Source organism: Dermacentor albipictus, chromosome 7, assembly GCF_038994185.2.
Source record: "Dermacentor albipictus isolate Rhodes 1998 colony chromosome 7, USDA_Dalb.pri_finalv2, whole genome shotgun sequence".
NCBI lineage: Eukaryota > Metazoa > Arthropoda > Arachnida > Ixodida > Ixodidae > Dermacentor > Dermacentor albipictus.
The window spans coordinates 74,742,607-74,757,923 of NC_091827.1; the positions used below are offsets into that span (position 1 = coordinate 74,742,607).

Genomic DNA, 15,317 nt, shown 5'->3' on the forward strand with positions numbered 1-15,317 from the left:
GGCGATATTGAAGCCATTAGAGCTCCGACGCATGCACTGTCTAGGGGCATACAGCACCAATAAGAATTTCTCGTGGCCAAGCCAGCGCGTTCACACACTTGGCGTTTTTCGACCTGGACCACTGGAACCACTGCAATTTGTAGCGTTTATGCGTGTTTTCAGGGTCTACTGCAGTTAGAAAATCTAAATTGCTGACAAATTGAGCACAGTGAAGGGAGCTAAAGCTTGTTAAACAAAGCCACTTGAGCGATTGAAGTTGCAAGCTAGAATATCAGACAAATCTATGTACTAACCGTCTTCTCATATTGGCAGCACGATGGCAGCACCAAACTCGATATGAAACTGTATGTGTTGTACAATAACATTTCTTCACATTCTTAGGTTCACTCCAAGCACTTTCAGGTCGGCGGAATTTTAGATTCCTGTGTGCCATCATTTCAGCCTCTCTCACTAAACATATTGAAAAGTATGACGTTGAGATGAAACCGCGCTTTGTAATTATGGGCATAGGTGGGGTTGAGGGTGCAACAGAGATTTCTCAAACGTGGCTTACAGCGCTCATTTCAGCACAAATAATGCCCTGTTATGGTGAAACCATGATAGAGACTGTTTTACTTAAATACAGCTATCGGTATTGTTTATAAACAAGAAGCACATGCAAGGGAAAGAACAAATACGGACGACTAAAATTGGCCCAAAGTTACGTCAACTAAGTAATTTAGTTTCTAGCTTATATAGTGGTAACTATTGATTGCATGGCTTAACCATCCATAAAATGATTTTATGCAATGAGAAGTTAAAATTGGCTTTTGACACACCATTTCAGTAATGTATGAACCATTGTGGAAGACTGAACACTGCTAACGAGACGCTTCTGCATAGTCTATTGGCTCTGAAAATGCCTGAAGCCAGCCACGCCGAACGGTGGTAGACTGCGTAACACAGATCCAGTAAGTTGGGCACTTGGCCTTTCGTCTATCTGCAGAACTTCAGTGTGGCAGCGCCAATCAATGTGCAGCGTTTCCACAAAAACATGTTTCAGTTCACCAACCAAATTTTAGTACAGCCTTGAAATAATACTCGTATTTACGGCATCTTGTCATAATGTCATTGCTGTGTTATAGCAGAATCTTGGTCATGTATAAAAGACTGATATAACGCTGCAGCAGACAGACAGACAGACACGCAGACCGACCGACCGACCGACCGACCGACCGACCGACCGACCGACCGACCGACCGACCGACCGACCGACCGACCGACCGACCGACCGACCGACCGACCGACCGACCGACCGACCGACCGACCGACCGACCGACCGACCGACCGACCGACCGACCGACCGACCGACCGACCGACCGACCGACCGACCGACCGACCGACCGACCGACCGACCGACCGACCGACCCACCGACCGACCGACCGACCGACCGACCGACAAGAAACTTTAATTGGTCCTAAGGGACTACGTTGTCGTAGTCGCGGGCCGCAGCCACGCCGGGGGCGGAAGACCAAGATCTTCAGCCCTGTCGCCGGCCCTTTGGACAGCCCGAAGTTGGACTTGAAGGTCGTTGCTCTTGACGGCTTCATCCCAGTCTTCTTGGCTGTTGAAAGGCGAGCGGCGCAACGCAGAACATTGTCACAGCATGTGGTTCAAGGTGGACCGTTCCTCGCCGCAGTCTGGGCAGCGGGGATCCGCACGCGGAATGTAGTGACTCAGCCTTGAGCAAGACGGAAAGGAGCCCGTCCTCAGCATTCTCAGCACCGAGGCCTGGGGTCTCCCTAGCTTCGTTGAGGAGCCTGAAACTGCCTGCGTCCCAGTTGGTAGTGAGCAGTTATCTCGTGAAAAGTAAGCAGCGGGTCCGTGGTTCGGTTGATCCCCTGCGAAGCCAGGCACCTCGGACCGGCGTGGCTGGGTCCTCAGCACTGCAGCAGCTTCGGCCGAGACCGAGCCGGCGAGAAAGGCCATCGCCACCGACCTGGAGTACGTGAAAATCTGTGTGCGCCCGGGTTCGCACAGAGCTAGCACAACTGTGACTTGCTCTGTGACGGACGCCGTCGAGCGTTGGATAGACGCCGCATTCAGGATCTTGCCCTGGGGGTCAACCACTGTGGCCAAGTAGGAGTTTGATCCGGGATACCGCGCCGCGTCGACAAAGGACGCAAGCTCTGGGTTCTGCAGGGCAGTCTTGAGTGCTCAGGCTCTGGCTGCGCGCCGTGCCTCGTTGCGTTGTGAATGAATGTTCCTCGGGAAGGGGGAGACTCGAAAGGTGTCACTTTCACCCTCGTAGAGCGGGACTGCGCATCACTCCTCGGCCATGGCTGCCAGACCCACCATCTCGACTATTCGGCGGCCAGCCTTGGTGGTAGAGAGGCGAACGATCCGTGCCGTTTTCTGTGCTTCGACCACTTTGCCCAGGGTGTTGTGGACCCCGAGTTGTATCAACGTCTCCATGCGGGTCGTCACAGGGGTGCCGAGGATTTGTTTAATGCTCGTCCTCATGAGTGCGTCGATCGTGTTCTCCTCCGACGGCTACCAGCTTAGCGCAGAAGCCACGTAGTTGATATGGCTCAAGCAAAGTTATGAATAAGTGCCGTAAATACGCGCAGTATTATAAAGGCATACGCTCTGGACGTTGCTAATAGACAGTTTGGCTAAATTCAGAGCGCGAACTACTGGGACACAAGCTAAACCACAACAAAAGACAGGACACGGCTCTTTCTTTTGCCTTAGCCTGCGTACCAGTAGTTTCTGATCAACATTTCCGATCAACTCAAAGTTGTTGAAATACGGAAGCCCTTTTGAAATATAATTTCTGAAAAGCACATTGAGTTTCGCGGGTGCATTGTGATAAAGTTCGACAAATGGCCGCCGGCGCAATGACCTGATACCCGCTTATGACCACATTTAAATATAAAGTAAGATTGGCCCACATGGGACGCAGAGGACGCGCGGGCGAAGTGCCTTCCGCCTGTCCCCTCTGTGCCATTCTACCAAAGACGAAGGATGAGAAAATAGGAGCCAGCATGACGTAGGGCGGCTAGCCTCACTATGGAAAACGATATTTGATGCCACCTACCCTTTCTTTCGGGGCATGTCTCTGCGTCGACCGTTGGGAAAGAGCACCCACGTGGTTGACCGACCTTTGGAGCTGTTGTATGCTTTGTCTTACATCTCAAGCGCTCGTCGGAATTGACCTGAGCCACATGTTTTGCGCTGTACTATCCCCAATACTTTCGCTGCGCTCCGTAGCTAATACATACCGCTTGCGTATACCTGTCGGAAGGCCTATTTCACAAGATAGTTCTTAGCATCTATTCATTATTAGGCTTCAGTTGTTCTGGCGGTGCTTTGTACGATACGTTTTCCTTCACCCACGGCATGTAGTTCTGTTCTGTTATGACAAACTAGCTCGAGTCAATAAGAAGAGGAACAGTGGCAGCATTTTTCTGCTAGGCACCGCCATTTGAAGCTAACTCATAATGGTTATTATAATTATAATTATAGTTATTATAATTACACGAAGGTATTTCGCCCTCGTCAGCAGTCCTTGAGATCGCTAGTCTGGCGGCTAGCTCCCCACGCTATGCGTGCCGCCCTCGCACCTTTTTAAGCTTTTCCTAGACGCTAGAGCTATACTAATGTGTCCGCGCAACCTTGAGCGATCGGAAAGCGAGTTTCCCCCTCTTGGCCGGCGGAGAAGGGAGGCTTCGTTCCGGCCGCGAAGCCCCCCCCCACATTTCAGTAAGGTGCCTGGTGGTGGTCTCGTGCTGACGATGACCTCTCGGTGAGCGCATATTTCCCCCCTCATCTCTTAAGAGGTCCAATACCTACAAGCATTTGTCTCGCAAACCATATTTATTTCAAGGGAATTTTTCACGTCTCAATAATTTCTCTCATCGTATTCGAGTGCTGATTGCCGTGTTATAGTTTGTTACCGAAGCTTTCCTCTCAAGTCTAAATATTTTAAGGCAGTTTGTCGTGTGCCTATCATGGCCACGCACGCTTATATCGCCTTAAACTGGCTGTTTTAACTACTACACGCAGAGACAAAGCAACAGCGCGCGCATTAGATCCCATAGATGAGATGAATATTTACAAATATTATTAGGGCTATAATAATATTCGAATGCTGATTGCTGTGCTATCGTTTGTTAACGAAGATTTCCCTCAAGTCTAACTATTTTGAGGCAGTTTTTAGTGTGCGTATCATAGCCATGCACGCTTATATCGCCTTCCGTTTCTCTACCACGGGTGTGCTTTAAAACCACGGCGCTGCAATTTTGCTTTCCGTTCCTTCATTCTTGTCCGCCCTTAAACTGGCTCTCTTCGCTACTACACGCAGAGACAAAGCAACCACGCGCGCATTAGATCCCATAGATGAGATGAATATTTACAATTATTATTAGGGTTTTAATTATATTCGAGTGCTGATTGCTTTCCTATCGTGTGCGCATCATAGCCACGCACAATTATATCGCCTTCCGTTTCTCTACCATGGGTGCGCTTTAAAACCACGACGCTGCAATTTTGCTTCCCTTTCCTTGATTCTTAGAGACAAAGCAACAACGCGCGCATGCGATCCCATAGATGAGATGAATACATATATATGTAGAAAATTATCAGTCATAGCTCTCGTAGTCGTGGCTCTCGTAGCCCTCTGGGCCGTCTCCTTTTCTTTTTTTTGTTCTTTCGAAAGTAGTCCTATTAGGGTTATTATAATTACACAAAGGTATTTCGCCCTCGTCAGCAGCAGTCCTTGAGATAGCTAGTCTGGCGGCTAGCTCCCCACGCTATGCGTGCCGCCCTCGCACCTTTTTAAGCTTTTCCTAGACGCTAGAGCTATACTAATGTGTCCGCGCAACCTTGAGCGATCGGAAAGGGCGTTTCCCCGTCTTGGCCGGCGGAGAAGGGAGGCTTCGTTCCGGCCGCGAAGCCCCCCACATCTCAGTAAGGTGCCTGGTGGTGGTCTCGTGCTGACGATGACCTCGCGGTGAGCGCATATTTCACCCCTCGTCTTCCCCCCCTTTTTCCCAAGAAATTATGCCTCCTAACCACTCGGAATCGACTGTCGCGGACATCATAAGTCCCTTTCCACGTAAGTATGAGGCTCGGAGCAGGAGCTATGGCGCTTGAAATTAACCTGGGGCCTGACGAACCAACCAACTGAGCTATCTTTCCGGGCAACATCCAAGGGTCATGAGTTCAAATCACCTGTCATGTTCCTTTTCCCCCTTTTTTCTATTTTTTTCTTTCTTTTTAATGTCTTTTCCTTTATTTTATGACTATACGGGAACCCTCTTAAAAATATATATATACATCCTCAATTAGGTATGACGACACATGTGCAAGTCATAAATACCAGGTTCTCTATCGAGCGCCATCCGTGCGGTATAACCGATCTCAGATTGGTCAACCTTGACTGATCAACTAGGGCACCACTGTAGGTTAAATGAGGCGTACAACTCCTGCGGGACCCGCCGTGGTTGCTCAGTGACTATGGTGTTAGACTGCTGAGCACGAGGGCGTGGGATCGGATCCCGGCCACGGCGGCCGCATTTCGATGGGGGCGAAATGCGAAAACACCCGTGTACTTAGAATTAGGTGCACGTTAAAGAAACCCAGGTGGTGGAAATTTCCGGAGTCCCCCACTACGGCGTGCCGTATAATCAGAAAGTGGTTTTGTCACGTAAAAGCCCATAATTTAATTTTTTAATTTAACTACTGTGGGGGCGGTAGAGTGTCTGTCTCCCGTGCAAGAGGACAGTGGTTCAAATCCCAGTGCCGCGCTATTCTCCACCGGAAAATACAAAAAAACCGTGTGTTGAGAAAATTGCACTAACAGGCCTGGAGTGCAGCCTGATCCCGGCGACCAGAACCGGTAACGCACTCTTTCACCAGAGCAGGATTGGCCACCCTGGTACAGTACTTGGCCACAACCTCCCATATGAATACAGCAATCAAACCCCGGCCCTCAGTCCCCAACAGCCGCGAAGCAACTGACCACGGCGGCGGTCAGATCTGTGACGCTGCAGAGGGTGCTAAGAATACCTGGCTCCGGACAGGCCGCCATTAAAATCTGAACCTGGCAACGTTTAACGTTAGAACATTATCTAGTGAGGCGAGTCTAGCAGTGTTATTGGAGGCATTAGAGGGTAGTAAATGGGATATAATTGGGCTCAGTGAGGTTAGGAGGACAAAAGAAGCATATACAGTGCTAAAAAGCGGGCACGTACTGTGCTACCGGGGCTTAGCTGAGAGACGAGAACTAGGAGTCGGATTCCTGATTAATAAGGAAAAAGCTGGTAACACACAGGAATTCTATAGCATTAACGAGAGGGTGGCAGGTCTTGTTGTGAAACTTAATAAGAGGTACAAATTGAAGGTGGTACAAGTCTATGCCCCTACATGCAGTCATGATGACCAGGAAGTCGAAAGCTTTTATGAAGACGTGGACTTGGCGATGGGTAAACTCAAAACAAAATACACTATACTGATGGGCGACTTCAATGCCAGGGTAGGCAAGAAGCAGGCTGGAGACAAGTCAGTGGGGGAATATTGCATAGGCTCTAGGAATAGCAGAGGAGAGTTATTAGTAGAGTTTGCAGAACAGAATAATATGCGGATAATGAAAACCTTTTTCCGCAAGCGGGTTAGCCGAAAGTGGACGTGGAGGAACCTGAATGGTGAGACTAGAAATGAAATCGACTTCATACTCTGCGCGAACCCTGGTATCATACAAGATGTAGACGTGCTCGGCAAGGTACGCTGCAGTGACCATAGGATGGTAAGAACTCGCATTAGCCTAGACTTGAGGAGGCAACGGAAGATACTGGTACACAAGAAGCCAATCAATGAGTTAGCGCTAAGAGGGAAACTAGAGGAATTCCGCATCAAGCTACAGAACAGGTATTCGGCTTTAACTCAGGAAGAGGACCTTAGTGTTGAAGCAACGAACGACAATCTCATGGGCATCATTTAGGAGTGCGCAATAGATGTCGGTGGTAACGCCGTTACACAGGAAACAGGTAAGCTATTGCAGGAGACAAAAGATCTGATCAAGAAACGCCAATGTATGAAAGCCTCTAACCCTACAGCTAGAATAGAACTGGCAGAACTTTCTAAGTTAATCAACAAGCGTAAGACAGCGGACATCAGGAACTATAATATGGATTGGTAATATGGATAGAATTGAACACTGCTCTCAGGAACGGTGGAAACCTAAAAACAGTGAAGAAGAAACTAGGAATAGGCAAGAATCAGATGTGTGCGTTGAGAGACAAAGCCGGCAATATCGTTGCTAATATGGATGAGATAGTCCAAGTAGCTGAGGAGTTCTACAGAGATTTATATAGTACCAGTGGCACCCACGACGATCGTGGAAGCGAAAATAGCCTAGAGGAATTCGAAATCCCTCAGGTAACGCCAGAAGAAGTAAAGAAAGCCTTAGGAGCTATGCAAAGGGGGAAGGCAGCTGGGGAGGATCAGGTAACAGCAGATTTTTTGAAGGATGGTGGTCAGATTGTTCTAGAGAAACTGGCCACCCTGTATACGCAATGCCTCATAACCTTGAGCGTACCGGAATCTTGGAAGAACGCTAACATAATCCTAATCCATAAGAAAGGGGACGCCAAAGACTTGAAAATTATAGACCGATCAGCTTACTGTCCGTCGCCTACAAAGTATTTACTAAGGTAATCGCAAAAAAAAAATCAGGAACACCTTAGACTTCTGTCAACCAAAGGACTAGGCAGGATTCCGTAAAGGCTACTCAACAATAGACCATATTCACACTATCAATCAGGTGATAGAAAAATGTGCAGAATATAACCAACCCTTATATATAGCTTTCATTGATTACCAGAAAGCCTTTGATTCAGTCGAAAGCTCAGCAGTCACGGAGGCATTACGGAATCAGGGTGTAGATGAGCCATATGTAAAAATACTGGAAGATATCTATAGCGGCTCGACAGCCACCGTAGTCTTCCACAAAGAAAGAAACAAAATCCCAATAAAGAAAGGCGTCAGACAGGAAGATACGATCTCTCCAATGCTATTCACCGCATGTTTATAGGAGATATTCAGAGACCTGGAGTGGGAAGAATGGGGGATAAAAGTTGATGGAGAATACCTTAGCAACTTGCGATTCGCTGATATTGCCTTGCTTAGTAACTCAGGAGACCAATTGCAATGCATGCTCACTGACCTGGAGAGGCAAAGCAGAAGAGTGGGTCTGAAAATTAATCTGCAGAAAACCAAAGTAATGTTTAACAGTCTCGGAAGAGAACAGCAGTTTACGATAGGTAGCGAGGCACTGGAAGTGGTAAGGGAATACATCTACTTAGGGCAGGTAGTGACCACGGATCCGGATCATGAGACTGAAATAACCAGAAGAATAAGAATGGGCTGGGGTGCGTTTGGCAGGCATTCTCAAATCATGAACAGCAGGTTGCCACTATCCTTCAAAAGGAAAACATATATCAGCTGTGTGTTACCAGTACTCACATATGGGGCAGAAACCTGGAGGCTTACGAAAAGGGTTCTGCTGAAATTGAGGACGACGCAACGAGCTTTGGAAAGAAGAATGATCGGTGTAACGTTACGGGATAAGAAAAGAGCAGATTGGGTGAGGCAACAAACGCGGGTAAATGACATCTTAGTTGAAATAAAGAAAAAGAAATCGACATGGGCCGGACATGTAATGAGGAGGGGAGATAACCGATGGTCATTAAGGGTTACGGACTGGATTCCAAGGGAAGGGAAGCGTAGCAGGGGGCGGCAGAAAGTTAGGTGGGCGGATGACATTAAGACGTTTGCAGGGACAACATGGCCACAATTAGTACATGACCGGGGTAGTTGGAGAAGTATGGGAGAAGCCTTTGCCCTGCAGTGGGCGTAACTAGGCTGATGATGATGATGATAATGAAGCGAAGGAAAGCTTAAGGGAAAGTATAAGTAGGTTTTTAACTGAAGACTACGAAAGATAAGTGAAATGAAAGCGGATAAACAAACAACTTGCCTTTGGTAGAATTGAAAGCCACAACGTCAGTATTAGAAGGTCCTTGCGCTACCAATCGGGCTGTAGCGGCGGCTGTTCTCTCGTTCACATTATTGGGCATTTTGAAAAGAGAACTGTGGCCTTGTAGGTCGCCAAGCTTCTTTGCAGCTACTAACGGAGCTGCCTAGTGCACCTGACAAGACAACTTATTGTCGAAGTGTGTGTTTATGTTTACATAACTCCGCCTCTATTTTGATTCGAAGCTGGAAGGTGAAGGGACAAGAAATGTAAATTTGACTTTACATTCCTGAGACTAAATTTTGGGCAACCTACGATTTGCGTTTAGTCTTCTTTATTTATACGAATGGACTCCGAACTGCAACGAAAGCCACGTTTGTGCATTTTGCACAACCGAGCAATTTTCTATTTCGTCTACGTAACCTTAAGTACCCAGTAGTCCAATTTCTTCAATACAAACAAGTCAACATTTGTGAATAATATTTAGCCCCATTTTAAAATTATCTGAAGCCACGACTCGTCGCGAGAAATTTGTTTAGAAAAATATAGTGGTTATTGAAGAGTTTCAGTGTGTCGCCTTTTGATTTGTGCCAAACGCAGGAAAAGAGATAAAGTCGAAGCTTTGAATGCCCTTGGAATATCGCCAGCTGATGTGACCAACGTGGATGAGAACGCAGTCAAGCGAGGTACATTTTTTTATTCACTGATTCATCTTTGAGTTCCTTCAAGTGGCAATGAGCAACAAGACAAAAAACCATAGCAGTAACGCGAATAAATGGGCCAGAGACCTAAATAAATTGAAAAAGAAAGTTTGCCACGTAGAAGCCGGAAAAAAAATGTCGCAATTTCACCCGCAAAGCAAAGCATCGATTGCCATAGAAAATTATTAGAGGGATATACAAGTAAAGGTAGTGGTTTCATCGGCCGTATACACTTTTAAACATTCGGTAACTGAACAAATAAACAAGCCTGGTGTCACGTGCGTACAGGCAAACGTGAACGCATCTGACTCCATGACCGTGGAATCTCCCTCTGAAAACACCTGTTTGAAAAAGAGCGGCAGCAGCAGTGAGCGAATTGCCATTCGCGCTGCCTCTTGCTTCATTGGGAACTAAGCGGTGAGAATGGAGCACAGACTTAGCACTGAGTGCGCATAGGCTTTGTACCCACCGCAGATCGCCTTGAAGGAGGGACCCGCGCGGTCGCTCTCAGAAGCGCTATGCGCAACCACTGCTGGAGCTGAATGCTCGCCATACCCTACCCTACCCCTTGCTCCGTTCCTACGCCTTCTCTCCTACCGGAGGGAGGGGTGCAGCGAGGCGCGGTTGTGGGGCCCACTGTACTTCGGTAGCAAGCCGCGGCCGCGTGTGATCGCGAGGGCTTTATCTACACGGCTATGTACATTGCAGGCAGAGTCTAGTTGGGCGGGCGGCACATTTCTGTGTGGGGCTGTTTTCTCGCTTCTCAGTTCGTATTGAAGCGAAAGACAGCACGAAGGTGACTTCGCTCACTGCTCTTGCCGCGCTTCCCTACGCTAGCGTTTTGAAAACGAGGATCCGCGGTCATCGAGTGTGATGTGCTCACGTTTCTCCGTGTGTGCTGACCCCATGCTTGGTAGTTTAGTTTATTAGCGTGTGTTTTCATGTTTCGACGGGCGATAAAGCTACTGTCATTACTTCGTATACCTGTTACGCATTCGCTACTGCAATCGAAGCGTCGCCTTTCGAAGAAATTGGAAATTCTTCGGATTACTGGTGTATATATCAGTATCGGCAACTGAGCTAATTCAAATATAAGATAAGAGCAAAAAAAGAAAAGAAGACACTGAATTCCCGCGACTAAGCAGGCATAAAACATGAACTCGGGTGACAATATTTTTCCGGCAAAAACACGATGATTATCTAAGTAGATCATTCTACTCAGCTGAGCCCAAAACTAATAAAACCACTGCCTAGATAAGTAGCCACAGTGCTAGAGAATTTCGAAGATGCGCAGCACACACCGGCAATCTCAGCGGGGCGTCTCTGCATGTTTGCTTTCCTACTAACGGTGCCGAGAAAAGGAATTGTCATCGTTTTCGCGGGACATACTTGTAAGACCATTTGTCCTGTGGAAAAAAGATAATTGCTCTATGACGAGCTTGAGCTGGGGAGGTATTGTGTAAGAGTGCACCTAGTGGACATCTACATTTGGTATGCAGTTGAAATTCTGATTGGCTAGGCTCGGCTGCGCGTCCGCAGCAACCTGGCGCCACAGTCAATCGGCACTTAGGGGCAGACCAAATGGGCATGTCCACTAGGCACACTCTTGCCGAATACCTCCCTTGGATTGCAAACGTTGTTGGTCGCAGCGCCCATCGAGCTATGTCCACCGGCCCTATCGACAGCTGTCACGGGAGACATCACTTCGTGGCACGCCATGTTTGTCGCTCGTACATGTTGTACGTTCACGTAGGCAATGTTAGTGCAAAATTGTTGCAAAATATTTGTTTTTATCCTATTGATGACGATGAGAACCTTTACTATCGCACGTGCGAGACGTCGGTTCTAGGCGTAGTACAGCCGCTCCCAAGTTCGCACACCTGTCATATGTGTCCTGAGACATTTCCAGCACGAAAACGACACAAACAAGCTGCGCATCGCGAAAAGTTCACCACCACCCACGCTGCTTCGAACGGACCGAGGCGCAGGCTACGCGAGCCAGCGGGTGATGGCTATTTTAGTCCTATGGGAAGAAACGAGAGCTGCAGCATTGCCTCCGAGATTGCTTCAGTCGCACGGAATGGTCTCGGAAGTCTCGGCAACAGAATCTGTCGGCATTAGCGTCACATACTGTCTGTCACGACGTGGCCGTTAGCTGCTGTAGTTCATGAGAAAATCAATAAATTTAGCATTTTCCTTGACCTTTTTTTCGAAAAACAGCGTTCCCTTGCCCATTTTGGCACTCCAGCTTTCATTTGGGTCAAAAAGCTTGGCGGCAAAATTTTGATTCGCTATCCGTTAAACAAGCGCAGAAGGCATGGTGCATGCGCGTATTCATTTGTTCCTGGCATTCTGAGTATGGGAATGTGGCCGCCGTGGCAGCAATCGAACGCTTGCACGGCCCTGCACCATAAGTGCAGCGCCGTGCCATCTAGGCCACAACCGGCAACGCTAGCGATCTTACACATACTCTCTCATTTGTTCAATAAAAAAAAAATAGTTTTCACGAAAAGGAGTACAAGGACACTGTTACTCTTTCCGCTTGTATGCGGAAATCGTACGGTCACATTTTCGCTTTCCATAACTTCCATAAGTATCTGGAACTAACTTCTTTCTAAATAAGTGTTCTTCTTTCTGAATAGAACCTAAGTACATTTTGATCATTAGCGTTCTTTCGGTGACTGAATGGGGCATTGCGTCAAAAATGCGTATTCATAAAAGTCGAAGAGCCCAAAGACAACGCTGACGTACACGCTATATGTAGCTATATGTACTGGAATTCGAGGAAGTGACATTATAGATATTGAAATACTACAATGTGGCGCAATATTTTAGCATAATGTGCCTTATTCGTTCCGTGGTCTGAGGTGAAAGTTTTTTGTCAATCGTCTGTTTATTTTATTCGCGTAAGCTTTCTCATTCACTTTGTTTCGCGCTTACCGTAAGTCAACGTTCCTTTCTTTCAGATCGAGTTTGGTGACTTTGGTTGGGACAACTTGCTTTTTTTTTTACCAAAGGTCAGGCAGGCCACTTCCGGTGTAACGCAGTATATATTAGAGTAGCTTCGTCAAATTTGCATCATTAACGCTGATTACACCGGTGCCAGTAACATTGCAGTTTCTGCAAATATTAAGGTATCTCATCTGAGACCCTTTGATACCTCTTGCGTTCGGCAACGGCATCCTGAAGTAACTAAATTACCCATTTCGGAACAAGGTTACAAACACAGACAGGCAGAGCTGTGGTACGCCGAAGGCGTATAAAGTGAGCAAAGAAAACTCTTCGCAATGCTTAAAGAAATTCTTAACATACCAACCGGAAGCAAGAACTGGCACTGAAAGCAACCACGTCCCTGAGACCTCGGGTCTCGAGACAACAAATCAATCAGCAGTCATGACACGTTTGCTCATTTTGGTTCCTCGCAGGAGCGAAGGCGTCGATTGTGCCTGGAGCCGTACGAGGTTACAAGGAGCTTCACGAAAAGCTCAGAGGTACCATGAGATGGGAAGATCTCTTCACGCCCGCTATTAAGTTGGCCAAGGAAGGCTTTCCTATCAAGAAGCACTTTGCGAAAGTTCTCGCCAAGCACGCAACTGAATTATCCAATACGGACATCAAGTACGCATTATAGATATTCTCCACATTTTCCCCGTCGTCATTGGCCTATCACTGTAAATTGGATTTGTCGCCCTCATACATTCAGCGCACGTGAATCCACATACCGCATGTTGGCAATTTTCCCACTTTTCGCGAATAATTATGGGATGATTGGTTTAGTTTCGGAACTATAGAGAGTGCTGAGGGAGAGAGAAAAGAAATTACCATGCAAATATAAGACGTAGACAACTATGACGGACAGGGAGAAATATTGCCTCTCGTTGATTTCCCTCTACCTCTCTCTCTCTCTGCATCTCGATCTCCATTGCCTATTCTTTTCTTCTCTTTTCTGGGAGTCCTGTCTGTAGCGGTTCAGAAGGTTTGCTGAGGTCTTTCGTTGCAGTTGTTGTCTTTGTTTCTCTTTTTGTTGTTGCCATCGTGGCTGTTGTTGTTGATATTGTTGTGTTTGTTTTAAATTGGAAACAAATGACGATGCGGTGATTGCCGTACCTTTGATTGCTCTAGGAAAATCTTCGATGGCGTCAGCAAAGAAGGCGACAAGCTTGTGCAACCGGATCTGGCAAAACTTCTGGAGGACATTTCTAAGAAAGGCGCAGAACATTTCTACACTGAAGTCGGCAAAGAAATTGTCAGCGGCCTGGGAGAAGGTAAAAGTTATTTAGTCTCTGGGTAAACCACTCTTAGCCCTGGTGACCTAAAAGCACATTCATGCTACGCTGCTGCGTCCATTAAAGCTTTAGTGGCACCCTAATGGGAAACAGCCAATTCGACAAAGATAAGTCCATCCATAGAAACATAGGCAAGCCTTTTCTGAGGCACTTTGTGCCTGCTTATGTCACGTCATTGCACAATCAGTTTAGAAAAAAATCTTTGATTACTGCTTTCACAAAATTCGCAGCAAGGAGGTTAGTTATTCGAAGGGAAACATCAAGGTCATGTCCAACATTATTCCCCTGAACTTCGCATAGAATCCACAGTGCCGTGGTAAGTAAGTGTGATGTTACGGATTTCTAATCTAATCTAAATGTTTACTTCTATGCACAATTACCATGCACAAGAGCTTGACAAAAACTGACCGAAAACATCTAACATGATCGTCAGTGTCAGCCACAGCTGTCTTCCGCGACCTTCTGGAAATCCCCATATCATTAGGGAGGATACATGCCATCGTCACATGCCATCGGTGAGTTGCGAAACCTTATAGGCACACTAGGAAACACACGAAGTGGCACACACGCTGCTAACCACAACGGCAAATGATGCCATGATGAAGCTTATCTTAGACACTGTGGCCACCTCTCATGATGACAACAGTATTCTCTTTTGGTATTGTAGAAATGCAATGTTCTTATACGCACCGAGACATCTTTTACTTGAGAAATAACGCGACTTGGCGTTTTTTTTTCGTAGTGAAGCTAACCGCCTGCATTTGCTTTATGCCGTGCTCAACCCTTCTCGGGAACATTTAAGAGGAACCCCTGAGTGGGCAGTTCAATGAAATTTCAATGACATTTCCAATTTGCCAAAAACAAGGATTCAGCAATATGTGAAAGGATTTTGCAATGTAGTGCCGTATTTACTCACATAGCGCTCGCGCCTTTTTTTCGCCATAATTATATGCAAGCTTGGCATGTGTGTTATATTTATTGCGAGAAAATTTGCTTCAGAAATGTCTTCGCTCCAAGTACAACAATGAAAAAAAAAGTCCATGCATATCCCGCCCATATGTTAAAATGTAAGAAGCTAAGCTATCTTGAAGGGATAAAAATTGATTTTATTCTGCACAGTGCACCACACCATAGCGCTTGCCTACCTGCTAAGGAAGGTAGCCATAGGTGGAATCTCAACCACGTGACCTACGTCATCGCGCATTTTGCTGTCTACAGGAATGAACCCTGATGCCATGGGACTTTATCCAGGGTCAATACGCTTACTCGAGCTTGCCTATTCTGGAGATAGTGCAATAAGTGTCGGTACTTCA

General features: G+C 46.9%; 1 protein-coding gene across 2 annotated transcripts in view; it reads left to right on the forward strand.

The window, feature by feature from the left end:
• Positions 1–15,317, forward strand: part of LOC135899103 (scoloptoxin SSD14-like) — a 99,642-nt gene that overhangs the window by 10,879 nt on the left and 73,446 nt on the right. For both annotated transcript variants that reach the window (XM_065428380.2, XM_065428381.2), the window contains 3 exons: positions 9,618–9,703; positions 13,144–13,336; positions 13,841–13,983. In XM_065428380.2, the coding sequence (XP_065284452.1) occupies positions 9,618–9,703; positions 13,144–13,336; positions 13,841–13,983 (422 nt within the window). The remainder of the gene's footprint in view (positions 1–9,617; positions 9,704–13,143; positions 13,337–13,840; positions 13,984–15,317) is intronic.